At 48.3% G+C, this 25,663-nt stretch overlaps 1 protein-coding gene across 2 annotated transcripts in view; it reads right to left on the minus strand.

Moving 5' to 3' along the window:
* Positions 1–1,722: 1,722 nt before the first annotated feature.
* POLR3A (RNA polymerase III subunit A) overlaps positions 1,723–25,663 on the minus strand; it is a 50,892-nt gene continuing 26,951 nt past the window's right edge. The window contains exons 17-32 of one of the 2 annotated variants that reach the window (XM_070433053.1): positions 25,430–25,541; positions 24,213–24,331; positions 22,422–22,559; positions 20,288–20,458; positions 19,319–19,432; positions 18,162–18,197; positions 15,745–15,831; positions 15,575–15,657; positions 14,892–15,062; positions 13,085–13,178; positions 12,282–12,374; positions 11,090–11,254; positions 10,448–10,612; positions 10,100–10,231; positions 8,881–9,013; positions 1,723–7,026 (exon numbers count right to left, since the gene is read on the minus strand). In XM_070433053.1, the coding sequence (XP_070289154.1) occupies positions 6,878–7,026; positions 8,881–9,013; positions 10,100–10,231; positions 10,448–10,612; positions 11,090–11,254; positions 12,282–12,374; positions 13,085–13,178; positions 14,892–15,062; positions 15,575–15,657; positions 15,745–15,831; positions 18,162–18,197; positions 19,319–19,432; positions 20,288–20,458; positions 22,422–22,559; positions 24,213–24,331; positions 25,430–25,541 (1,962 nt within the window). In that variant the 3' untranslated portion in view covers positions 1,723–6,877. The remainder of the gene's footprint in view (positions 7,027–8,880; positions 9,014–10,099; positions 10,232–10,447; positions 10,613–11,089; positions 11,255–12,281; positions 12,375–13,084; positions 13,179–14,891; positions 15,063–15,574; positions 15,658–15,744; positions 15,832–18,161; positions 18,198–19,318; positions 19,433–20,287; positions 20,459–22,421; positions 22,560–24,212; positions 24,332–25,429; positions 25,542–25,663) is intronic. The other variant, XM_070433054.1, reaches the window with a different exon arrangement.

Raw genomic sequence — 25,663 nt, forward strand, 5'->3', positions numbered from 1 at the left:
GTGGCAGCATGCCGGTGGCAATGCGGCTCAGGCGGAACTTGAGGGTGATGACCAGAACTTGAGTCTGGGCTATCTTAGACCAGGACCATTTCTGCCAGACAGTGGACTTGTCACCAAGTCTGCAAATTCATACCTACACCGGCACTGTGTTAGACTCTAACATTGTGAACATATCGCTTACGTCGTACACCTGGGAGACTGGGGTAGTGTGCCTGGGGGATCTGTCTTATTTTCGTTCCAATGTCAACCTCAGGTGGTTATGATACGCTCCCCTGACCTGTATGGGATGAATGGTCATGCTCATTCTCTGGTGGTGAGCAGACAGAAGGGCATTTTTCTAACCCCCGGCTTCCCAGGAGGCAATACCAACTCCAGGAAATGGGGAAGGTTGGAAGCACAGGTCCAAGGCATATGGTGTACAGTGTGGATTCCGCCACAAAGCTTCCTAAGAAGGCGGTGAGACTCATCTTTCTACACCAGGCTCTCTCTGCCTTAAAAAATAATGTTTTTTAAAATCCTCGTCTGAGGATATTTTTCCATTGCTTTTCAGAGAGAGTAGAAGGGAGGGAGGAGGGGGAAGAGAGAGAGAGAGAGAAACATCAATGTGAGAGAGACAAAGTGACTGGTTGCCTCCCACATGTGCCCTGACCAGGGGTGGGGAGCCAACTCACAACCCAGGTACATGCCCTTGACCAGGAATTGAACCCTTGACCTTTTACTGCATGGGCCAACATTCTAATCACTGAGCAACACTGGCCAGGACTCTACCTTTTTTGTGTGAATTATCTACTGTCAAATAGGCCTTGGATTTTGGGCCAGGTTAACAAGCAATAGAAAATGATGGCTAGACAGTTTAAGCCCCCAGAGGCCTCACTGGAAAGTTCCTTGGTCAGTGAGTGATTTGTTTAACCTCAGGTGGCTCCGAGTGTCCAGCTTCAGGAGGCGCAGGACACTGGAGCTTGGGCTCAGCTCAGACTTCAGTTCAGCTTCTCGGGAGGACAGGACTGGCCTCCTGCTGGTGACTCTTGGCCCTTGGAGGGTCCAGGCTCCCTCCACAGGGGCTCCCTGCACACTAGTCCCTCTGCCTGGGGCACACCCTTCCCCTTTCCCTTCTCAGCCTTCAGATGTCAGCTTCAATGTCACCGCCTCACAGCGTCCTTCTCGGTCTACCCAACCCAAGCAGGCCTCCGTGATTCCTCTCGCTGAGCTCCTCCTGGGCTCAGGCAGCCTGTAACTAGGTATTTGTTTGCTCTCTCTTGCACTAACCTGCTTTCCAACCTGAACACAATGCCACTGGCCACATGTGGCAGCTGAGCGCTTGAAACTTGAGATGTGCAGTTAAGTGTGCAACATACACTGGATTTTGAAAACTTAGTATGTAGAGTGTAAAATAGCTCATTCATAATCTTTCTACTGATATTTTGGATATGATGAGTTAAAGAAAATGTTAAAATTAAGTTCATCAGTTCTTTTTAAATGAAGACACGAGAACATTTAAAATTCCATCAGTGGCTTGTATTGTATTTCTGTTGGACAGTGCGGTGACTGGATTAATTCTAAAGAGGCAAAGGAACTGTTCGTCACTCTATACCCAGCACCTGGTATTGGGCCAGGCCACAGTAGGTGAGCAATAAATAGTGTAATTTATTGAATAGCTTGACAGTTGTATTTTCCATCAGCCCAGATATATTTTGAACAGTCTGCTCAGTGAATGTGACCTAATTTAATAGTCAGTTTATTAAAAACAACTCAGGCATAAGAGTTGCAAGAAACAGAAACAAAGGGAGCGGGAAGGGTCAGGGTCTCAGTCTCTCTTCTGAAGGCGCCTTGGTCCTACCCTCCCCAGCACGTTCTAGTTCCCAGGGGCTTAGGGGGACATGCTGACCTTTGTCAAAAAATAAATTAAAATCCCAATACACCAAAGGCGGAGACAATTGTTTCCCACTTCCTGTTCCTTTTTCTTTGCTAACAGAAGCCCCTACTTTTAGATAAACACACAGTCACCCAGAACCCAAACATTTCTCAGCCTCCCTTGGAGCTGGGCTTCGCTAGTGCTGGCTGAGGGGACGTTAACAGGGATGTCAAGTAACTTTTGGGAAAGGTTTCAAAAGTTATGGCTTTCTTTCCCTCCTCCTTTTGGCTGGAATGCCTGGGGCTCCACCAGCTACCTTGGGCCATGAGGAATGAGGCCGGGTCATACCCTGGGACAGGGGTCCTCAAACTTTTTAAACAGGGGGCCAGCTCACTGTCCCTCAGACCGTTGGAGGGCCTGACTATAGTTTAAAATAAACTATGAACAAATTCCTATGCACACTGCACATATCTTATTTTGAAGTAAAAAAACAAAACGGGAACAAATACAATATTTGTATTTGCATGTGGCCCGCGGGCCGTAGTTTGAGGACCCCTGCCCTGGGATGTGGGAGGTGAGACTGAGAGGGACCTGGGTTCCCCACGGCTTTGGAAAAATGCTGTCAGCCCCGGAATGCCCCCTATTGGCTTTGCATCAGAAAGAAAGTCTTAGGCATTTAAGACTGTTAGGGTTTTTTTGTGACCTGATCCTGATAGCAATACCCTTCTCCCTGAATATCTGGTGTCTACCTGCTACCACTCAGCTCCTTTCAGAACAGAACACTCAGGACCAAGTCAGTTCCAAGGTGACAGAATTTCTTTAGCATCAGATATTGATTTAAAAAGAACTGGAAATACCCTCAGAAGGTACAATAGAGCATGGAGTGAAAATAGTCACCTCCACCTGTACCCTAGTCATCTGTTTCTATCCCGAGGCAACCATTATTACCAATGTCTTTACACAGTCTTCGCTGACAACTTTTAAATAGCAGCTTTTCCTTTAAGAGACAAAGAAAAGTTAAGTCCCCCCTCATGGGACACCCTGTTATATAATAATCTTATATAAATATCCATATTCATCTCTCTCAATAAAAAATAAACAACCTGTTATTTTGGTCTTACTACCCATAAACCTTCATTTGAGATCACTTTTGCTCTAGGGCTCAAACTTAAGTGCTCAGGCCCTTGGCTACATGACTGCGGTGTGAGCCCTTCCCTGGCTCTCCTGTGTGGTGCGAAACACTGAAACCTACTCCTGAGCAGAAGTGGGCAGGGGTAAGTCGGGAGGCCTGATCCCCAAGGCCACAAAGCACAGCTCCATCTGGAGGAATTTAAAAGGATTAGAACTGGGTTTTAGTTGTGATTTTTAGACTGTGTTTTTTAGTAAAAATAGTGATAATCACATAATAAAAATGCAAGCATTCTTAATGAGTATATGCTCTGTGCCAGGTGCTGCACTAAGACCTTATATGCACAATCACATTGAAACTGCACAATGACCCTGAGTTAGATACCCTTCGAAAGCATTCCTATCTTATGAGTTAAGCCAAGAGAGGTTCAAGGTCACCAGAGAGAAAAGGGAAGTTGGTATTTGAGTTCCAATAGTCTGATCATAGAACCCAGGCTTTTAACATGATGACTGCAGACAGATGGGCAAGTCCCATGTATGCAGGGACTGTCCCTAAGGGCCCAGCACACTGCTGGGTACGGAGCAGAAGCTTAACCAATACGCATGGTCTTAAACATCCATTCATTAACACTGCAAGTATGCTGGGGCTGGGGAGAGGATGGTAGCACACTTTCCCAGGGTCTGCAGGCTGTGTCCTCTGCTCAAGACACACCCCCTGGCATCCATGCCCAAGGAAAAGAGACCAAACTGGGGGCTTAAAGGGTTCTGAAGGGAAGGTTGGAACCTGGGGCAGGGGGTGCTCTGGCTCAGACGGACACTTGTGAGGCCTGGAGTGCTGAGCCCGCCCACAGGAACCAGGCTCTAGATCAGGGGTCCTCAAACTTTTTAAACAAGGGGCCAGTTAACTGTCCCTCAGACCGTTGGAGGGCAGGACTATAGTTTAAAAAAAAAACTATGAACAAATTCCTATGCACACTGCACATATCTTATTTTGAAGTAAAAAAACAAAACGGGAACAAATACAATATTTGTATTTGCATGTGGCCCGCGGGCCGTAGTTTGAGGACCCCTGCCCTAGATTATGCTAGAGGCACTTCTTGCCAAGTTTGATAAAGAACCTCTTTTCTCTACCCTCTTTGCTGAACTATTTTAAGATGCGTCTGTATCTAACGGACCGTTTTACTGCTGTATTTCTAGTTCTTAGAACACTGCCTTAGACACAGGAGGCCCTCATTTGTTGAATGAGCAGTTGAGCTGGCACCTGGTCCTGGCCAGGTGGCACTTCCAGTACTTAGGGGCACTGCTGCCTCCCTGGCTTCGAATCAGCTCCGTCACAGGGTGGGGCTGGCGCTTACCGCTGACCCCCCACCTGACAGTGGGCTTGCGGCAGGGACACTGGTTATTTTGAGTCGGAGCCCGCCTATATCCCAATCATCTGCTTCACAACCCACAGCAGCGACGTCCAACCTTCTCACCGTGGCACACATTAACTACTAAAATGCTGTGGCACACCAAAATATGTATTTCTTTTGCTGATCAGACAGAAAAAAATGGTATGGTTTTGATTGATTCACACCGAATGGCTACTGTTGTCATTCTTTAATTTGTCGCTCTAAGGCAGCGGTTCTCAACCTGTGGGTCGCGACCCCTTTGGGGGTTGAACGACCCTTTCACAGGGGTCGCCTAAGACCATCCTGCATATCAGATATTTACATTACGATACATAACAGTATCAACATTACAGTTATGAAGTAGCAACGAAAATAATTTTATGGTTGGGTCACAACATGAGGAACTGTATTTAAAGGGCCAGAAGGTTGAGAACCACTGCAAAGAGGTCAGTGCTCCTGACTAAATGGCCAGGCATTGCCAGCTTTAAAAATTCTTGCAGCACACCAGCTGAAATTCGCTGACCTACAGGATGAATCGCTACAGTTTTACGTTTATCAATTTTTCCTCTTTTGAGCTTTGGTAGAAAAATAGAATTCTGCCAAGAGAGAGCAAAAATTTATGAAAAATCATTATACAGTGTCAGGTTCAATCAGACATGAATCAATGTGAATGCACACAGATAAACCCTGAAATGGAAACACACCATAATTTAACTGACACACACTGAAACTCTGGGATGTTCCTCCTGCTCAAAGTGCTGAACACAGCAGGGGTTGTAACGGAGTCAATAGCTATTTTAATCCTTTGTAAAAGATAAAAGAGGGCAAACTGCTAGACAGATGACTAGGCAGGAATATGTATCTGTGAATGGCTGAGACAGAATATACATGTTTTTCTTATTTCTTCCAAACAGGCCCAGACTAAACCCTAACCTATGGAGCTCACTCTGGAGAACATATTGCTGTCTGGTCTTCAAGCTCCGTGCTCACTATAAAGCCCAGTGCCCAGGGCAGGGAGAGGATTCCATTAGGGACAATTTCACCCCCACACCCCCATGGCTCACACAGCGGGGAGCACACAGCTCCCAGCCAACACCGCCTGTGCCCGTGGTCCCAGCAGGCGGCAGTACCCGAGAACCAGTGCTTGCAGGACCCCTCACTTCTCAGTGGGTGGTGAGCTCCCTCGCAGAACCCTTCTGTTCTGAGACACACGCTGATCTACACCCAACCCATCTGCAGCCATTGCAATCCCGTCCCATGGACGCGTCAGCCCCCAGAGCGCTCCCAGGTGGCCGGGGCTCCTGGCAATGCGTCTTTGTTACAGAAACACACTACTGCCGCCATCTCTCCTCCCCCATTTCAAGCGTGTGCCACACACAGGAGAGTGGGTGCTGCTGGTGTTCCCTCCCGCCATCCTATACTCCAGAGGCCATGAAACCCACCTGCGAGGGTGCAGTCACCAGTGGAAGATGGCCTGGCATGTGCAGCCTGTTGTCACAGTATTTACTCTTCGAGGAGTCTGCTGTTGCCAATGGGGGCAAGTCCCCAGCTCCAGCTGACCCCACCCCATGTGGGCCTTCCCCTTCCTGACTGGGTGACCCTTTCACCCCTTACAGCTGGCACCTGCTGCCACTGCCCTGGGGCACGTCTCAGGCCACCAGTTCTGCACCTGTCCCCTGCGCACACAGGTGATTACTTCAGGAGGGTGGAGAGGCCACCCATGGAGTGCCGGCAGCTCCAAGAACACCGACAATCCCACCCCAGCAGGCCCCGAGCGCCGGCAAGGCTCCCATGGGCCACGAAGAATGGGCCCCCACCTCTGTCACAGGTAGAGTGACAGGGCAGTGCCACAAACTGAAGGAGCTGGAGGCAGACGAAGCAACGGGGAAGCCAGAGCATGAGAAAGTGTTTCAGAGCAGCTGGGGCCTCACGACAGGCTCAGCTCACTTTCCAACCCCAGACAGTCTCATTGGCTCAACCAGTTTTTCCAGTGACGCTTCAATGCTGGCTTCCTTGGTTTCTAAGCTGCTGGGTTTCAAAAGTAAAACCAAATAACAAAAAATCCAACTTTTTCAAATGGAACAAATAAATAATAGTAACAATATTTACACAAATACATCACACCGAAGTCTGGCAGGACCGAGGGGCGGAAAACCTGGGACGGTGCCCTGGCCCTGGGGCTCAGGCCCCTCGTTCCTGGGAGCCGCTGGACAGACAGGTGAGGTGGGGATGAGTGAGGCCTCCTGGCTGGGGCTCCTCGTGTCAGGGAGGTAGAGTGGGCGGCAGGTGTGGAGAAACCTCAGCTGTCCTGGCCAAGCACTGTGGGGTGGTCAGGGTCACTGGGTGAGCTGCTCCCGGGGTGCAGGGGGCCTGCCCTGGCTGCTGGCATGGTGGGGACATCAGGGCCTCTATTCCAAGGAGCACAAAGCCGAGGCAGCTGCTGGTCTCGAGCCCCTTTCTAGACAGGACAGGAGCCGAGGGCAGGAATGGTCCCCTCTTCCCAGGACTATGTGACAAGGGGGATGTGGAATTCCTTTGTGTCGAAGATCAGGGGCCTCTTGGGAGGGCTCGGGTCCCTGTTGGCCTTGTGGAGCAGCTTGAAGAGCCCGGTTCCAATGTTCATGGGGATACCCATGATGATGCATTCGGACACCCCTGAAACGAACCAGAAGGAGATTAGAGAGCTTCTGACACACAGTGGGTTGTCAGGACAGAAACACTGCTGACGTAGGAGCCAGAAACTGGGATTCAAGTCCCAGCTCCATGACATATCAATTGGTTGAACCTGGGCTGGTCACTTTACTCCTCATCTATGACAGGGTATACTGCGAAGTGCAGGCTGGCACTGTGCTCCTAGCTGGGCAGTGCCACGCACAGACCGGCTCCCAGCTGGAGACTGACGGCTCAGTAGCTCTCTCCCCTAGCGCTAACGTAGACAGCAAGGCTGGTGAAGGATGCACAGGGAATCCCGAGTTTGCCATCCAGTGTTTGGTTAACTTAGGCCCAGAAGAAAAGCAAACAGGACAACATGGTCAGGTGATGATCCTTGGAAACAGCAACAGCAAGTTGTTCACTGTGCTCAGCGCCCAGGCCTGGGCCAGGCTCGAAGGCGGCCCCAGCCTTGGGAGAGCACAGCTCTAGGGTGAAACACTCAGAAGGTGGGGCTCCCTGGAGAGCTACAGAGTAGGGAGGTGGTGCAGATTCTTACTCTGAGCTCCATTTCAGCTTCACAATATCTAGTGTTGGGCTTTGCAGCTGGCTTCTGGCTCTAAAACAAGCAAGTGTGTGCTTACTACATTCTGGGCTTGGTGCTATCAGGAAACCAGAGAGACAAACAACCAAACTAAAACCAACATACGCTGAGGACAACATTATAACGTGTAAAGGACCAGGAGGAGGGGAGATTTCACAGTGGGGGTGGGTGGCTGTGCTAAGCCCCTAAGGGATCAGCAGTGGAGAGAGGGGCAGTGGGCGGGGCCATAGAAGGCAGCAGGGCTGCAGCACAGGCCCAGGGCCTACATCCTGGGGGCAAGGCTGGGGTGCTGAGTCTTAGCACCTTGTCAAGTACACTTGCTCTTACCTTTATCTTGGATTTGGCCTTCTCTGCCCCAATCTCTGCTCCCCTTCCTTTCCTTTCACCCTTTACTATCTTAAAGAATTATGCAATTCCTCTTTCCCTTTATCTGCAACTGATGCCCTCTCAAAGGAGGAAGAGTTCATCTTAGGCGTACACCGACTGGGGCTCTACCTGCCCATCACCTGTGTGACAAATCCACCCAAGAGCAGGAGGTGTTGGGAACGGCCACTAGGAAGCAGAGCTCTGGAGGCGGGGAGGCGGCCAGGCCTGGAATCCCTGTGGCTTGGGGAGGCTCCTGAGCCTCCCGTGCCCCAGCCCCTCACAAGTTCCCACCTCGGGCCTGCGGGATGATGGCATGAGAAAGGCTAAAGTGGGCACTTTGTAAAGGACCAGCAAGAGCCATGTGGGCAGCAGGGACTTTGTGACAGTTCCCCCTTCTTTGGTCTTCTTACTTGCAAACAGGTTTGATTCCTACACCTCACAGAGGTGCTGAGATGCGGGCATTTAAGGTGCCCAACACAGGGGCTCCACAAACGTAAAAGGCAGGCTGGGTGCCTCTGCCGGGGAGTCAGGACAACAGGGAGCCCGGGCACTGCCCCCTCCCGCCAGCCCTGGCATCACAGAGGGTGCAGGAGCGGCACGGCGATTTCAGGGGCTGGAAAGGTTCCTGCACGCGCAGGCTCAGTCTTTTCTTCTTGGACCAAAAACTGACTGTCCTGACAGAGCAGCCTCCTAACAGATGTGGGGGGTCGTGGGGTGCTCCAGTCAAGCTTGGGAGATAAAAGATCGACTGGTTCCAGCTCCATGACCTGTGACTTTACTCTTAAAAAACAGAAGCTCTGCCTGTTCAGTGTGTTCACTCCCAGAAAGCCCCAGCCAGGGTCTAAGCTGCAAACACCCGAGGCCTCTGGTGATGCTCTTGGCAAACCTACCACACACGGAGTCCTTCTGCCCGAAGTAGGCGGCGTCGAAGAGGTGGTCAGCCGTCTTCTCGAAGGAGGCCAGCATCAGCACACTCTCCTTCATCTTGGCCAGGCCAAACCTAGTGATGCCCAGGACTTCACCCTGGCAAGGGAGACACCTGTCAGACTGGCACCCACGCCACCAATGAAAGCTCAAACCAAACTGCACCCACGGCACCTCCTCAATAGAAGCAAAAATCAGCCCAATACAGGAGTTGTTCAAGTCACAACCTAAGGTGTGCACAGGATCCTAACAGCTACTGTCCCACCTGCCTCAGTAAGGCGACCAGCCACTGGCAACACGGATCCTTACACTCACAAGCAGGGGCCGTGAAACAAAGAAGTAAGAATCTAGAGAAAAGAGAGCACTTCCTGAAGATGTTCATTATGTCTCGAAGACTTAAAACTCAATTTAAAAACAACAAAGCAAAAAAACCAAAACAACAAAAAAAACCCCACAAAGCAGGGATAGAGTTAAGTACACTTAGGTGTTTTCACCCAAAGGAATATTCTGCCACCATTAAAAAGTATACTTAACAACTATGTAACAAGGGAAATATAACGTTAAATTAAAAAAGGCAGCATAAAAACGGCAGGCCAGCTGTTTACTGCAACTGCAGTAACATAATATATGCCTCCAGAGTAGACTGAAAGGGGGGACTTTAAAGCACAGCCTATACTCCAGGCGGGAGAAGCCGTTCCTCCCACCGAGTGCCTGGACCGTCCGAGTGCAGCACAGGTCTGAATGGGAAGGGTCATAAAAACCTGCTGTCCTCTAGCACTGCTAGAGGGGAGGCATTTCTTGGGAAAAGAAAAAAACATAACAACCATCCAATCTCAGTCCCGCACGATCATGTTAACTTAGTCTTTTCCTGGAAATGGCTACAGAAGTGTGATAAATGGGTTTAACAGGGAATAAACACCTCAGTTTGCCAGGACATCAGGCCTTTGGCAATAGCTGGCTTTGCTTTAGGATACGATTTCTACTAAGAACAAAACCATTCTCCCCCTCATACCAGGAGGTTGCAATGTCTGAGCTGGAGTTTTACCAGAACACCCAGTCTGCCCGCCAGGCCTTGGTTTTGGGGGGATGGTGACGTCTTATTTTCTCGCAGTGGCCACCACAGCAAGTACTCCGCGTCTTATAAGCGGGCCGGCTTCTTTCTCCTGAGACTGGGCCCCCACGCACCTTGTAGGTCATGAGGTCGGAGAGCAGCATCACATGCCTCCGGTCGATGCTCATGCCGTGGTTGACCATCGTGTACTGGATCTCATTGATGATCGTTGTCCGGGCAGCTTCAATGCCCAGAGTTTTCTCCACCTACGGAGAGCCAGGGTGAGCGGAAGCAGCCACTTCCGGGTGCCACATCCCCCCTCTCTATGCCCCCCTCTGCCCTGAAGGTTCACAACAAGCCCGGTGCCTTTTCCAGAATCAGCTCTTGAGTGGTAGACCCAGAGCAAACAGCTGTCCCAGGAGCGCCAGGAACCAGCTGAGGGAGACAGGGCGCATGTGCGGGGACCCGGGTGTGAGCAGTACCTCATAGGTGTTATTGGAGGTGGTGCGGGTGCCCTTCACACCGTGAGTGGCCATGACCGCCCGCAGGTTATCGCCCTCCACCAGCAGCTTGTACTTCTCCTTCCCACTCTGCTCGTCGATGTGGATGACGGCTCTGGACACCTCTGGGATGCCCTGCACCACCACCTGGACTCAGAGACACAGACGTTTGAGGCCCTGCAGTGCCCATGGCCCCCACCACCCGGGCAGCCTCAGAAACCACAGCCGCAGAGAGGATATGGACGTCGGGCCCTGGTGTGTTCCCGGGAGCACCCCGTTCTCAGTGGGGAGTATCAGTGGTGTCCATGCCTAAAAGTCCTGCTCACTGTTCTGAGGTCCAGGGAGAAGGCAGCAGTTCAGGGAACCGTGTCCTTTCTCATCGTCCGTTTTAGGAGAGAACAGAGGAGTCTAATAGACAGAGCTGACGTGACAGTACTGAGGAGAAAACATCGACTGATTCCTTAGGAGTGTGGCACAGAAGGAGGAATGGGTGCCCCCTCAGTCTCAGGAGTGACAGGACTTAGGGTGCTCTGGGGCCTAGATACTGATGCTGGAGGTAAATGCGTCCCTTTACAAACCTCCCGGCACTTGGCTGGGGGGCACTGAGGGTGACTGTCGCCTCACCTTGGGGAGGTCCTCCTTCAGGAACTGCAGCACATAGTACATGGAGCTCTTGCTGTTCTCGCGGGGGGTGACACACACCACGGCCTCGCCGTGAACAGCCACGTCGCCCGGCTTCACTCGGAGCTTGGACATGCAGATGGAGTACCGCACCGTCTCCGCGTTCACCTGCGGGAGCCAGAGGCGTCCACACAACCAGGGCATTACTGACGGTTCGGAGCCTTTGATTCCAGTATTTCTCAGCCTTTTGTCATCACTGCCCCTCTAAGAAGTCTTTTCAGGCATTTTTCCCCCTAATCTCTCTCCCCACCATGAGATTCTAATACTAGGGATATACTGTATTTGTTTACGTACTGTATGTATATTTGTGCTTTATTTATAGTTTCTTTTTATAGTCTCTCCACACCCCCACTGGAAATGCATGCTCAATTCATGGCAGCATGTCCGGGCTCCAGGGGAGTCTGGGAGTGCGAGGTTGGTGGCCAGGACAATTTAAAAACATCAGTGCCACTTCCCCTGTACCGACCTCACAACTACTCGTATCTAAACTCCCGGATGCAGCCCCGCTCTTGTGCTAAAAGAACAGAGGCAGGTGGCCAGAGCCAGTCTAGAGAAACCCTGACTTGGAGAACTGGCTGCTCAATTTGGGTCATCGTTCCCATGAACAAACACATGGACCTGGTACTTGAGAGAAGGGACACAAAATGTGTGAAGACTAGCACAGATTTTAACTACCTCGAGAAGGAGGAAGGTGCCAAGAAGTTACTCAGTTTGCACCCCGCCTCAGTCTGTCCCTGAGAAAGGCTGATAATCTTTCAACCATAAATGCCAATATGGTAAGCAAGGTTAACCCGCCCACCCAAAAACATTCACTGAGCTAGCCAGGTGCAATGCTGGTGCTGGGGCCACAGATGTGCAAGACACGGACAGCCCTGTGGCCCTTCGAGACACGGGGAAGACGAACAAGGAGACGAATTATTGCAATACTTTGTCACTGTGAATGGGTACGGTGGCCTGCACAACTAATTTCCTGTGTCAGGTCAGGTTTAGAAAGAGACTGTGAAGGTGCAACAGACTCAGACAGAAGCACCAAAGGCAAGTCTCTGCAGTGCGTCCTGTGCCTGGCCCCGCTCACCAGCACCAGCCTGGGACTGACAGAGGGCGACTGCCTCTACAGATTTAGTTAACGACTCACTTCCAGCCTCAGAAGTCTAATCCGTTCCAGGGAGAGCTTGACGAGGATAAAGCAGTCGTCAGGAAGGAACACTTCTTCAATATACTCTGAAATCTGTAGTGTCAGAAAGACCGGTACGTTAATCAGTCACTTTCCCTTTTTCTAAGAGCATTCCCTGCTTGTTTCTTTATTTAAAATTATATGTTTTTATTGATTTTTTGAGAGAGAGAGGGAAGGAGAGGGAGATAGAAACATGGATGAGAGAGAATCATCATCCATTGGCTGCCTCCTGCACACCCCCTTCTGGGGATTGAGCCCACAACCCAGGCATGTGCCCCGACTGGGAATAGTTGGTTCCTGGGTTGACACTCTACCACTGATCCACACCAGCTGGGGCACTGGCTGTTTCTTGTATGCGTCCTGTTTAGGGATTGAATTCGCCACCTTGGCGTTATCGGATGCTGCCCTAATCAACTGAGTTACCTGGCCAGGGCCTGCTTACTCTTTTTTTTTTCTAAAGTTGATTTTAGAGGGATAGGAAAGGGAGAGGAGAGAGAAACTTCGATTTTGTTGTTCCACTTATTTATCCATTCACTGGTTGCTTCTTGCACGTGTCCTGACCAGGGATAGAACCTGCAACCTTGGTGTATCTGGATGATGCTCTAACCAACTGAGTACCTGGCCAGGGCCTGCTCTCTCTTTTCTTTTAAGGACATAGAATAGTGTGGATACACCAACTGGCATACCCACTGCACCTGGTTTTTATATTTCCTTGCAATACTACTGGTCTAGTTTTCTCATTATTAAGAGGGATTTCTCCTTACCTCTCCCAAGAGAGTTTTCTCAATTCTCCCTTTCACGAGGCGAGCGTAATCTGCATCCTCATCCTTGTCTAGCTGAGCCGTGATGATTGGAGTGCTGTGAAACGTAAAGCAAAAACAACTTCAGCACGAGAAGTACGTCTGCTTGAAGATGGCTGCTTTGTTAAATCCGCACACAGAAGCAACTGCAATTTATTGAGCATGTGCTGTGTCACGCTGCTTCCTCAGACATTCTCATTTATTTTTTTAAAATATATTCTTATTGATTTCAGAGAGGAAGGGAGAGGGAGACAAATAGAAACATCAATGATGAGAGAAAATCATTGACTGGCTGCCACTTGCACACCCCCTACTGGGGACTGAGCCGACAACCTGGGCATGTGACCTTGACCAGAATCAAACCCGGGACCCTTCAGTCCGCAGGCCGACACTCTATCCACTGAGCCAAACCAGCTAGGGCCAGACATTCTCATTTACATTTACTATTTTTGGAGCCCATGAGGCAAACCACTCTACCAGTGAATGAAATGCCTTTCAGGAAATTCTTTCTGACCAAGTGCACCTACCTCTTCCTCTTTGGTCCTAATAAGTAGTTACTAGTAATTTAGTTCTGTTCCCTGAGTAAATTGGCTCTTTGTGTATTATAGCTTCCACCATCCCTTTCCCCTGCCCCATAACCTGTTCTCCAGGACACCTCCAGCTCCTCCAACACCCACTGTCCTGGTAGTGTCCCCTGAACACACACTCCTGGACGAGACTGACCCACCCGGAGAAGGCAGGCGCTCAGAGCCCCTGCCACCGTGGACGTCTATAGTTGCCATTCTATAGCCAAGTGCAGCTTTCCTTCATTTAATGCTGTTTTTATTCAGATCACAGAGGAATCATCGTTCTGTCATCAAATGTAACATATTTCTATATTTCTAGTCTCAGATCATCTACAAATCCTATCATGAAATCACGTGGGAGTCACAGAACATGACCACAGCCCAAATGGTAGACACATCAGTCAGGTCTGGTTAGGCTGGGGATATAACATCAAAAATTTGAAACCTGCCCGGCTGTGTGGCTCAGTGGTTGAGCGGCAACCAATGCACCAGGAGACTGCCAGTTCGATTCCTGATCAGGGCACATGCCCAGGTTGTGGGCTCAATCCCCAGCAGTGTGTGCCAGGAGGCAGCCAATCAACGATTTTTTCTCATCATTGATGTTTCTATCTTTCTCTTCTTCTCTCTCTAAAATCAGTAAAAATATATTTAAAACGAAAAGTGAAACCTAGCTCTGGCTGGGCTGCGCAATGGTTAGCGAGTTGACTTGTGCACCAAAGGATCTCTGATTTGATTCCTGATCAAGAGCATGTACCTGGGTTGCAAGTTCAACCGCTGGCCTTAGCCAGAGCATGTACAGGAGGCAACCAATCGATGTGTCTCATATCAATGTTTCTCTCTCCCTAACCCTTCCCCCTTCCCACTTTCTAAAAAAAGGGGGGAAAAGATCCTTGGGTGAGGATTAACAAAAACAAAAAAGTGTGAAATCTACACTGACACATTGCTGTCATTTTTCCAGTAGTTTTTTAGGTTTCTCTCTTTCATGTGACCAATGGCCATAAAGAACCACTTTTCAATTTTGACTGTATCCAGTTTCAACTAATTTTTTTTCCAACGGGTTTTTTAAAAACTAAAGTATGATTAACACAGGCATGCCACTGAATTTCAGATACTGCCCATTTAGATAGCACATATGACAAGAGATCACTGCTTCTGAAAAAACGAGGCAGGCAGTATGGGAACAGAAGGGAAACGGAGGCAGACACCTGATGGCCTTGGAAGCGTTGATGATCTCTTTGATGCGGGGCACACCCAGGGTGATGTTCATGGAGGCCACGCCTGCAAAGTGGAACGTCTTCAGGGTCATCTGGGTGCCCGGCTCGCCGATGCTCTGGGCACAGAGTGCGCCTACCGCAGAACCGGGCTCCATCTGTGCCCTAGAAGGAAGATGTGGATGGAAAGTCCAGTAAAACCGCCAGGGAGAAGCTTCTGTTTACTTCTTTTCAGCAGAAAAAAATGCCTTCAGGGTCAGGAAGGAATTGGCAACGAGCTTAGCTGTGCTGATGGCAGAGGAAGAACCTGGCATAGATCAGTAATACGTGCGTACAGGAGACACGATGCCCAGAAGGGCCAGATATTGAAACTGTGTGGCAACAACGTCAACGGGCAATGACTGGGCCCCAGTGTCTAATGCCTGGAGAAGATAAGAGCCTGCTAACAAATGGAACTGAAGGTAGAGACAGGAGGTGGCACCTGCCAAATACATATTGGTAGTTTCTCTGTGGGGAGAAAACACTTGGAAATTTCTTTGCAATTCCACACCTTGGAGCATCCGTCTACACAGGCTATCATTAAGTGGTGCTGGTGCAGAATCTGTTTCTGTGGGCCAATAGGAAGGATCTGAGACCCTTGTGACTACCCAGTAGTCTAAGACGGTGAGCATCCCTACCTCATGTACTTGTCCCTACAGGTCTCCAGAAACTTTTCTATTTGGGTGGGGGTGATCCGGTCCAACTGGTACAGCACCCGGGGCTGGAAAAACAAAACCAAGTGCAGAGTTAGGGCTGGTACCTGAAAATGCCCGAGTGTCCACCCTTCCACCCGGGAAAGGCCGCTGACCTCTGTCGTGCCGTTATCGTTGATGCCGTATTTATCTCTGGTTTTCTTGATCTTCTCAGAAACCCCCTTAATGAAGTTCTTTATTTCCTGAATGATTACACAGCAAATATCAATAATTCAGATGATAGGATGTGTTTTATAAACTTCAGTAATATGCAAGCCCATCATATCACTAAAATGGTAACAGCTAAATGTATACTTTAAGGGGTACAACACGGATAAAGTTCCTACTACAAAATGTTTCCCCAAGGGATACACCCAATCACCCACACCCTGGACACAGGGCTCACTGGTTCAGATGTTTCTAGGGCCTTTTTTCTCCAATGATGCTTCAGCAAAGGCCACACCGGCCACTTTCCTGGCCCTGCCATGTCGCCCTTACACTAGGAAAGCCTTCTCACCTTCCGCTCTTCCTTTGCTCTCCTGGCATACACACTGCCTCCATTTACACAGCTCAGAGCAGGCAGAAGTGCACTGTTAGACTTAGTCTCTAGACTGATTGACTTTAGATTTTCTCCTGAAGTCGTTATGATCCATTTAAAAACTAACAAGCTAAGGCACAGCTTTGCAGACATTATGTACATTTCAAAGGAAGCATCCCCACACTCAGCTTCACCTCCTCTTACTCTCACCTCGGCCTCACCCCCTCAGTCTCCCGCTCCCTTCCCTCACAATCAGAAATTTGGAAGGGTTCCTGGAAACTGCTCTCAGCTAGAATTGAAACTTCAGTGTATTTGCTATTCCTGCTGTATTTGAGAACAGTACTCTCAAAGGATAAAAAACAAAAAAGGATGTTGACAAAATGGAGCAAGGAAGGTGAGAAGTACATCATGAGGAGGGCAGCATTGGAGACTACAGACCTGCAGCAGTTTTCTAGCAACCCTCAAAGGGGAAAAAACCCATCTGTTTTACAGCTGACGGTGTGTCTGTGAAATAAACCCAGCTTCATGGTCACTCCCAGAACCAGGACCAGCAGGCACCTCCTCTCGCGTGTGCTTACGGAGGGGTGTGCTGCACTGTAATGAACTGCCCCCTTCAGAGTGCTGCTCCCAGAGGGTCACACTTGATAGGACTGACTCAGAGCACTTCTCAAATGAGCCGACAGCACACACCACGCAGTAGAGCCCTCTCCCCTGGTGTGACTCTGCCTAACAGGGAAGATTCAAAGGCAGCATGCCCTGTGCCACTTCACTTTTCCTCTGTGTTATCCGCGGAAAGAGCCTCTTCCACATTGCTCATTCCTCCCCACCTTCTTGTCTAGCTGTTGCCATATCCTTTAGGCGCCGTGGTCGGCAAACTGCGGCTCGAGAGCCACATGCAGCTCTTTGGCCCCTTGAGTGTGGCTCTTCCTAAGCCTTAGGAGTATCCTAATTAAGTTAATAACAATGTACCTACCTATAGAGTTTAAGTTTAAAAAATTTGGCTCTCAAAAGAAATTTCAATCGTTGTACTGTTGATATTTGGCTCTGTTGACTAATGAGTTTGCCGACTACTGCTTTAGGGCAAGCTCCTGAGAGCCCTCTTGGCTCAGATGCTGCCATTTGTCGCCAGGTGTTAAAAGTGCCCCACCTGTCGGTGCAGGGAAACTGGAAAGAGAGCCTGTGCCTGGGCAGACCGGGCACTGTCATCTGGAGGAACTCTGCATACACAGTAGAGGACACACCTAAAACCACTCCCCAGCTCAGGCACTGGAAACGAACCTTTAGTGGCCACCCACAGGGACCCGCTTCCAGCGGCTTTGCTGAAATGACTTTTCTTACACAAAAGTTAGGCATTCTGGAGGTTAAAAAAAAATCATTCTGCAGAAATGAAAACTGAAATAAGCTACTAAGAATTCAGCTGAATCAACCCATGCACACTACAGGGAACTCACAACATGGCAAATGACAGGCGATTAATCACACGATTAACCAGCAGTTCAGTTCTCACACTCACGCCATAGTAGTCTGTGAGCAGGGGCAACAGCCTCTGGCAGGGCCAGGGCTCAATGCCACTCAGGAGCCGCCTCTGCTGCCTCAGCTCTGGCAAGGCGAGGGCCAGCACAGGCGAGGGCCAGGACACATCTCAGAGGCGCAGACAAATCTGTCTGGCCAGTGGATTTTGAACCCTCTTGGCAAAACTGAGTTCACCAGATTGTGAGCCACTGAAGGGCAAAGACATGTTTAGTCATCTTTGTGTTCCCAAGACCTGCAGTGTGTGACACAGTGCTGCTCACTGACTAAATAAACACTGAGGTCAGAGGTCACCCATTAACCCTTGTCAAAGACAAGCAAGGGTCCCGTCCAAAGTGACGCACAGGGAGGCCTGCTTGCCAGCCCCAGGATGAAGGGCTGTCATCTCCAGTGCTGGCAAGCAGCCGAGTGCTGCTTGGCTTCACCCCTTAATGCTCAGCAGTCGCAGCATGCGAAGTGCGTTACCTCGTTATACTTCTCATAGCCTGTCTCAGTTAAGGTCTTCAAGGATAAACAGAGAAATATATAAGTAAATATAATGATGTAGAAAAACAAAATCACAACTCTAACTTGTTAATTAAAAAAAAATCTACAGAAAAAAATTAAAACAAAGGCACCCAGCCTAGCCATACTCTTGATTTAAACATATTAAATTCTGTAAGATTCTTTTTCACCGTTCACTCCTCAACACATGAAAGGAAGAAGTGAAGCTTCCTTAACTGAAAGCATCCTTGCACTTTCACTCTGTGGCTTTTTAAAATGTTTTAAATATATTTTTACTGATTTCAGAGAGAGGAAGGGAGAAGGAGAGAGAGACAGAAACATCAATGACGAGAATCATTGATTGGCTGCCTCCTGCATGCCCCCTACTGGGGATTGAGTGCGCAACCTAGGCATGTGCCCTGACCTGGAAATGAACCATGACCTCCTGGTTCATAGTGTGACGCTCAACTACTGAGCCACACCAGCCGGGCATGGCTTTTATTTTTGATATACCGAAAGGCATACATTCCTGCTGATTTTTTGCTGCATTTGAATAACCAATCAGTACAAACAGGAAACAATCGGTTCCTGCATCCCTTTGCTTTTGGTCATCACCACATAAAGAGAAAGGAGCTGCTTAAATGGGTCAGTGACATTAAAAAAACAAAAACAAACAAAAAAACCTTTAAGAATGCCCCCAGGTACCAGCTCTCCTGAAGAAAAAGGAGGGCAGACTCCATGGATCCCTGATCCATACCGTAGTAGGAGAAAGAGCAATTTAAGAGGATACTGAGACAGCCCCACTACCAACACAAATTATTGGGATTCAGAATGAACAAGGAAGAGCTGGTCCACAGGAGGTGATTGCAGGGTGTTGACGGGTACGGTTACACACAATCAGTTCTCTTGCTAAAAGCATTTTCCTTCGAATAGGAAAAGACTTGTGTAAAAGCCACAAACTAAGAAAGACATGAGACAAATTCTTCACATTGGCTGCAGAGATTTTGCCTCAGCCATTCTTTAATTTTTTAAACAAAGAAACACTCTTACACAACCCCCCCAGCTCATGACATTCCCCTGCTGACCCTTGGCCACCACTGTCTGGTGCAGCCAGGCGGGCGACCAGCCCCGGAGCTTACCTGCAGGAAGCTGTCCTGGCAGCAGAGGAACTCGTGCTTCTTCATGATCGACTCGGTGCTCAGGACCAGTTCGTTTTTACTGAGCGCAGGCTCGCTCTGACACGGGAAGACTGCCTCAAGTGTTAAAGGACACAGTATGATGTGGCGGGCGCAACGGAGAAGGGGGCAATATTAAATGAAAGAAGCTACAAGAGACAGGACACTTAGAGGGATCGTCTAGCAACCTGTGATGTTTTTCTCCTTCAAAACAAGTTTTAGATCCTACCTTTAATATGAAGGTGGAAACGGTAAACTGATACTCCACTTACACAAGACTTCTGGGTATTGTCACATTGCTCCCAAACTTCGCCCCAACCCCGATTTGCATTACAAATACAAATTGTTGTTTAAAAAATCCCAAATATTTTAAGAGTGAAAATATTCCACCACCCTCAAGCTGAAAGCATTTTTTCCCCAAAGATTTAAGGGCTACATATCATCCTAACGCACAGGCAGACCACTATGGATCTGAATTCTCCTCCACTGATGGTCTGCCTCTACCACAAACAGTGCTGAAAACGCTCTTGGCACTCTTAGATCATTTCTGCAGGGCTGGTTCCTCTAAGAGGAACTATGGGAGCAAAAGGCACCCACATTTTAATTCAGATCCGTACTGTCAAACTATCTTCCAAAAAGGCTGTTCTAAATTATGTGAAATGTAACTGCTTTTCACACCCATGACTTATAACACTGGCCTGTTACATAGAAACCAAAGCCCTCTTCTGTTGGCATCTGATGACTAACACTAGACTTTGAAATTGAGAAAATATTTTCCTTTAATATTGGAAAACTTATTCAGAGTAACACAAAAGGAAAATACTAAGCCAGTAGTTGGGTAGATATGACTGAGCATTAAACTGTGTGTGATGTTCCAAAGGGCACCTCCATTCTAAAGAACACTCCAACCCCAGATATAATACTAAATCTTACTTTGATGTTGTCCAGAACCCTTTTAAACTCCAAGGGCTCATCTTTTCCCTCCATAGCTGCGGGATCTAAGCCATCTCCCCCGTAAATGAACTGTATAATATCTCCCGTAGAGCTTCGGACTGTCAAATCATACTGTGAACAAAGATCTTCAAGGGACTTCACAAGCCTTCTCTAAAGGGAACAAAACAGAAAACAAAGACTAGTCACATGTGCAGAGGATGAGATTTCCAACTATAAGTTTCAAGTTACTAGCCCTTTAATCACATAAAAACATTTTATTAGAAATCCCTTAAAAAGATTCCCCTAACCCCAAGAATGAGGCCAAGAGTGCCTCACTAACCTGTCCAGAGGGATTCAGAATATGCCCAACCTCCAGCACTTTGGTGTGTTTTAGAATACCTGCAATTTAAACCCCATCCACCCTGAAGGACTATGCAAACACTGTTTTCCTAGCCTGCTGTGCCTCCTCTCTCTTTCTCCCTAAGGTATAAATTAATGCCACCGCTCTGCATTTCTAAACACAACTTAATCTCGGACCCCCGTGGACTTCAATATGAATTACAGAGGATCAGGTACAGACCCTCTTCTGGGACAGGGGGCAGGAGAACAGGGCCAGCATTGTGTCTGACCCAGCAGGCAGCAGCCATTTCTCAAATCTGCCTGAGGAACACCTTCCCCCAGCAGAACCCACTGCAGCAGCAATGTGACGGTGGCTCCGTGCATGAGGGAGACAGAACTCTTCCTCCAGGCAACTTCAAAACAAAAATCCCTCATGCCAGAATCAATTTGTTCTAGGTTAACACACTGCTCTGGGAAATCCATATTCTACTCCAAAAGGTAAAGAGAGAAAATAAAATCAAAAGACATCTGGCAAGAGTGGTAAAAGCATTTCAGTCCTTGGGCTTTTGACAAAAGCAGCACACTCCAAAACTGAAGGGCAATTTCCCATCAAAAGATGATTAAAAGGCAAGTATCAGTAATGACACACCACACGAGGCACAGAAGAGGGTATAGAAGTAGGTGTCTACTGGCTGGAGTCGATTTCACCCTCAGCGGCCTTGTTTGTCTGGCCCACTCGTACACATCTCTGGATTAGCAGCCCTGGTTCCCAGTTTGCAAAGGGCCATGCTTCTCAGACTGGCATCCAGTGGGGAGACAGAGGACACAAAGCTACAGCGAGTTCATGGTCCAGCAACTTGGTGTTGTAAGTAGGAAAAACATTAAAATTAAACAAACAAACAAACAAACATATATTATGGAGTACAGAGAAGAAATGAAAATTAGACTGGAAAAAACAAAACAAAACAAAATCCCTTGCTAAAGACTTTTTTTTCTTTCTTCAGTCTACGGAAGAACAAGGCAGCAGGGGCAGAGGGAAGTCTGAGAAGCACAGGCACAGGAAACCCTCTAGTTTAAATTAACCCCTGGACCTGTTATCCTAGACCAGCCGTGGGCAAACTACGGCAGGCCGTTTGAAATGAATGAATGAATGAATGAAACTAAAAAAAAAAAAGACCGTACCCTTTTATGTAATGATGTTTACTTTGAATTCATATTAGTTCACACAAACACTCCATCCATGCTTTGGTTCCGGCCCTCCGGTCCAGTTTAAGAACCCATTGTGGCCCTCGAGTCAAAAAGTTTGCCCACCCCTGTCCTAGACTGTACACACAGTGGAGAGCCTTCCCTCCCAGCTCCCCTGCGGGCACCAAAATGCCAAGAGATTCCTGGAGCCCATTAGAATGATACTAATAATGAGTTACTTAAATAGCCGCAAAGTGAAGCAGAGTCCTCTCAATAGACAGGAGGGATGCCCTGCCACGCACATTTGTGTGCATTAGGAAACAGGCTCAGTGAGGTTCCATCGTTATGCCCCAGGATGCACATTCTCCTCCCATAGAGTCTTGGAACGTGTGGCTCTGGCCTGGTCTTGATCATTCGAGGTGCACAGGATTTGGAACATTAACATTACCCTTTTTTGTTTTTAATTTCTTCTACGTTTCTTAATTTTCCCTTTTTATTACCAAGACTGGGTATATTTTAGCTCGTGTACAAAATATGTAAACACTCAGCAGTCAAAGTCCACAGAGCACTGTCCTACTCTGTTGTTAATGGCCTACATTTCTTCAATTACCTGCATGTATCCCGTTTCAGCTGTCTTTACGGCCGTGTCGACTAGACCTTCCCGGCCAGCCATTGTGTGGAAGAAAAACTCAGTTGGTGTCAAACCAGAATAAAAGCTATTAGCCACAAAGCCTTTGGCAGCTGGGAGCTAAAGAGAGGTAGAAAAAAAAGAAAAATCAAACAAAAAAAAGTTCAGGGTCCATTCCAAACCCCATTCACATCAGAAAATGCTACACCTTCCAACTTGAAATCCCTGGCCACTGCACTCTCCTGAAGTGGCGGGCTTTGTATACCCTTCCCTAAACGAGAAATAATTTGGCACAACCCATCCTTCCCAGAGACAAGGAGGGTGAGGTCCCAGCCAGGGCCGGTGCTGGTGCCAGTGGCAGGCAAGTGGCTCAGGAGAGGAAACCAAAGGCTGGGCTGCCATCCACGGAGCAGGCGGGCAGCCAAGGACCTTGGAGGGCACTCACTGACTGCAGCAGCCGGCCCGTTCCCTGGGAAATGATGACTCCCTTAAAGACATCCTTCCTGGGCCAGGCCTGTCCACTTCTAGAACATAACCATGGGCTGCTGATGTTTATGGGGTTCACTTGGGGTGCTGAAAATGTCCTAAAATTAGATGATGGGATGATCACACAATTATGTGAATATACTTACTAAGTCACTGAGCTGTACACTTTGAATGGGTGACTATGATGTATACAATGTATTTCAGTGACATGGTTAAAAATATACACATGTGTAAAACACCATGTGAAATGGCCAAATAGCCTTCGGTCTGGATAGGTCTATGCTCCTTAGAGGACAACTGAGATGAACAGACCAACCTCCCGCTTCCTTATGGTGTTTAAGGGACAGCTGGTGGACTCAGACATTTCTAGGCAAGCAGACTTCCCGAAGTCTAATCTAGCACTGGCCCAGGGGCCGAGAAGTCTGGATGCCCTGGCCTCTCCTCGCAATTAGTCAGCTGCCCGACAACTCTGAGCCTGACACACACAGACAGGTACCATTCCCGCGAACACTCATCTGCCTGACCTGGTGAATTCTGGCCTGGGCAGAGGACCTGCATTGTTCCTGGGGCGACCTGATGCAGAGACTCCATACATCTCAGGACAGCAGTGCTGTCTGCCTAGGAGGGCTGAACAGAAATACTGCAGTTCCAAGCGGCAGGAGCTGTTGGGCTCCACATCCAGAATTTACTGAGGGACCAAGTCTACTTTAAGTTTTGGAACTACAGGTTTAACAGTTGTCTGCCCTTGAATCCCACAACAACCTCAGCACAGGTTTGCCTCTCTCTGCTTACATTAGCGCCCAAACCACAAGCTAATAGAATTCAGAAGACATTTAAGAGCTGAGTTTGAGAATTCCAGAGGGAGAACCTGAAATTTCTTGGTCAGTTTAAGTGTGGTTTATGCTATTTAACAATCCTTATACTTTTATGTAAATCTCCCCCAAATAAGCAAACAGATTGAAAATATATATATATATATATATATATATGTATATATATATATATATATGTATATATTCATTTTGATTACTTAAGCTGGATGGGAACCTGAAAGCCTCCTCCTCAGAGAGAAACTTCAAAGGGGGCATTGTCCAAGTGTTACAGCCCTGAGTTTAACAAGGCTCCTTCTACGCGAGTTGGTTGGGTTGAAAAGGCAATAACGACCCTGAGCAGGGCCCGCCCTTGTACGCCACTTTTATGTTGGTTGGCAGCTGCAGAGCTTCAGTTACTCTCTTCTGCACTACAGATGGTTGTCCTTAAAGTTCTGCCTGACCCTCCACTGCTTACCTTTGAATGTTTTTCAAAGTGAGGCAAGGACCTGTTTTCAAAGCCATCTGGCACCCGGGAGCCACTGATGGCTTGCTGTCCCACACAGGCAATCATCTGTGATATGTTAATGAAGGAACCTGGGGAAGCAGGTCAGGAATGTAACATCATTACTGACATAACACTAACTGAAGTGCGAGCAGATCCTTGAAATAAAACAGGAAGCAGTGCAGCCCAGCCCCTTCCCCACAGTAAGGTCACAGCCTAGGAGAGAGCTCAGTAACAGGGCACAGCCTAGGGGGGAGCTCAGGAACAGGGCACAGCCTAGGGGGGAGCTCAGAACAGGGCACAGCCTAGGGGAGAGCTCAGGAACAGGGCACAGCCTAGGGGAGAGCTCAGGAACAGGGGAGGCTGGGCAAGGGCTAGAGGTGCTCGGGAGCAGCGGGCACGTCTGGGTTGGAGGCAAGACTTCAGGTGCCTCTTCAAGAGCAACCAGGTTAGACTTCTGGAGGACATGACGACTCAGACTTAAAATGGGTGGGGGAGGAATTCCAAAGTGGGGGCGGGGGGGGAGTGGGGGTGGGAAGCAAAGACACAGGAATGGGAAAGGGTGGGGCAAGTGCAAGGAGCAAAAAGTAGAATATTGGGGTGAAAGGCAGCAAAGTTAAAGAATTTAAACTTTATCTGTAAAACATTTTCAGAAATAGGGGAAGCATGGAGGTTTTGAATTTGCGCACAGTATCATGAAATCTAATGGTTTAAGGTCCTGGGTAGGTGTGAAATTAAAAGCATTTTGCTTCATTACTAAATACTATATATTATATTTTTAAAAGTTGTTTTAAAGTTGCTCAAAACATCCTCAAACTCAGAAACCCACACACATTACCAAGAAGTTCCTCTAGAATATTAAACTCCCCAAAATGCAAATAGTTCTTTTTATATATTTCTATATACAGCTGATCCCTGAATAACGTGAGGGTGAGGGGCATCAGCTGCCTGCAGTCAAAAATCCATATGTACCTGAAGTCAGCCCTCACATACGTGGATTCCCAACTGTGGATCGAAAATAGTTGATTTTTTTTTGTTTTTAAAAACAACATATGAGTGAACCTGATTTAAAAAGATTTGCCTCTATAAACAAAAGGTCTGTTTGAAGTTATGTTTCCTACATTTTCCAGAGCAGAACCAGCCAGTCCTTATGGCAACACAATGACGGTGGTGGCGGCCAGAGCACTCACCTTTGGAGCCGCACAGAGCCATGGTGAGGGGACTGTTGCTCTTGTCCAGCTCCCGGAGGCAGGCGCTGCCCGCATGGTCTCGGATCACCGACAGCTCCTTCAGGATCAGAGCCTGATGGGAGAAAGGGAGGCGTGGGAGTGATCCTCATTGGCTCTGCTGATCACAAATGTACAATTTAAGGAAATTTGAAAAAAATTTAAGATGTCAGATTTCCAAAAGATAGAGGTTTCAGA

The sequence above is a fragment of the Myotis yumanensis genome, unplaced genomic scaffold, assembly GCF_028538775.1.
Source record: "Myotis yumanensis isolate MYYU_CA2020_CCGP unplaced genomic scaffold, mMyoYum1.0.hap1 SCAF_13, whole genome shotgun sequence".
In the NCBI taxonomy this organism is placed as follows: domain Eukaryota; kingdom Metazoa; phylum Chordata; class Mammalia; order Chiroptera; family Vespertilionidae; genus Myotis; species Myotis yumanensis.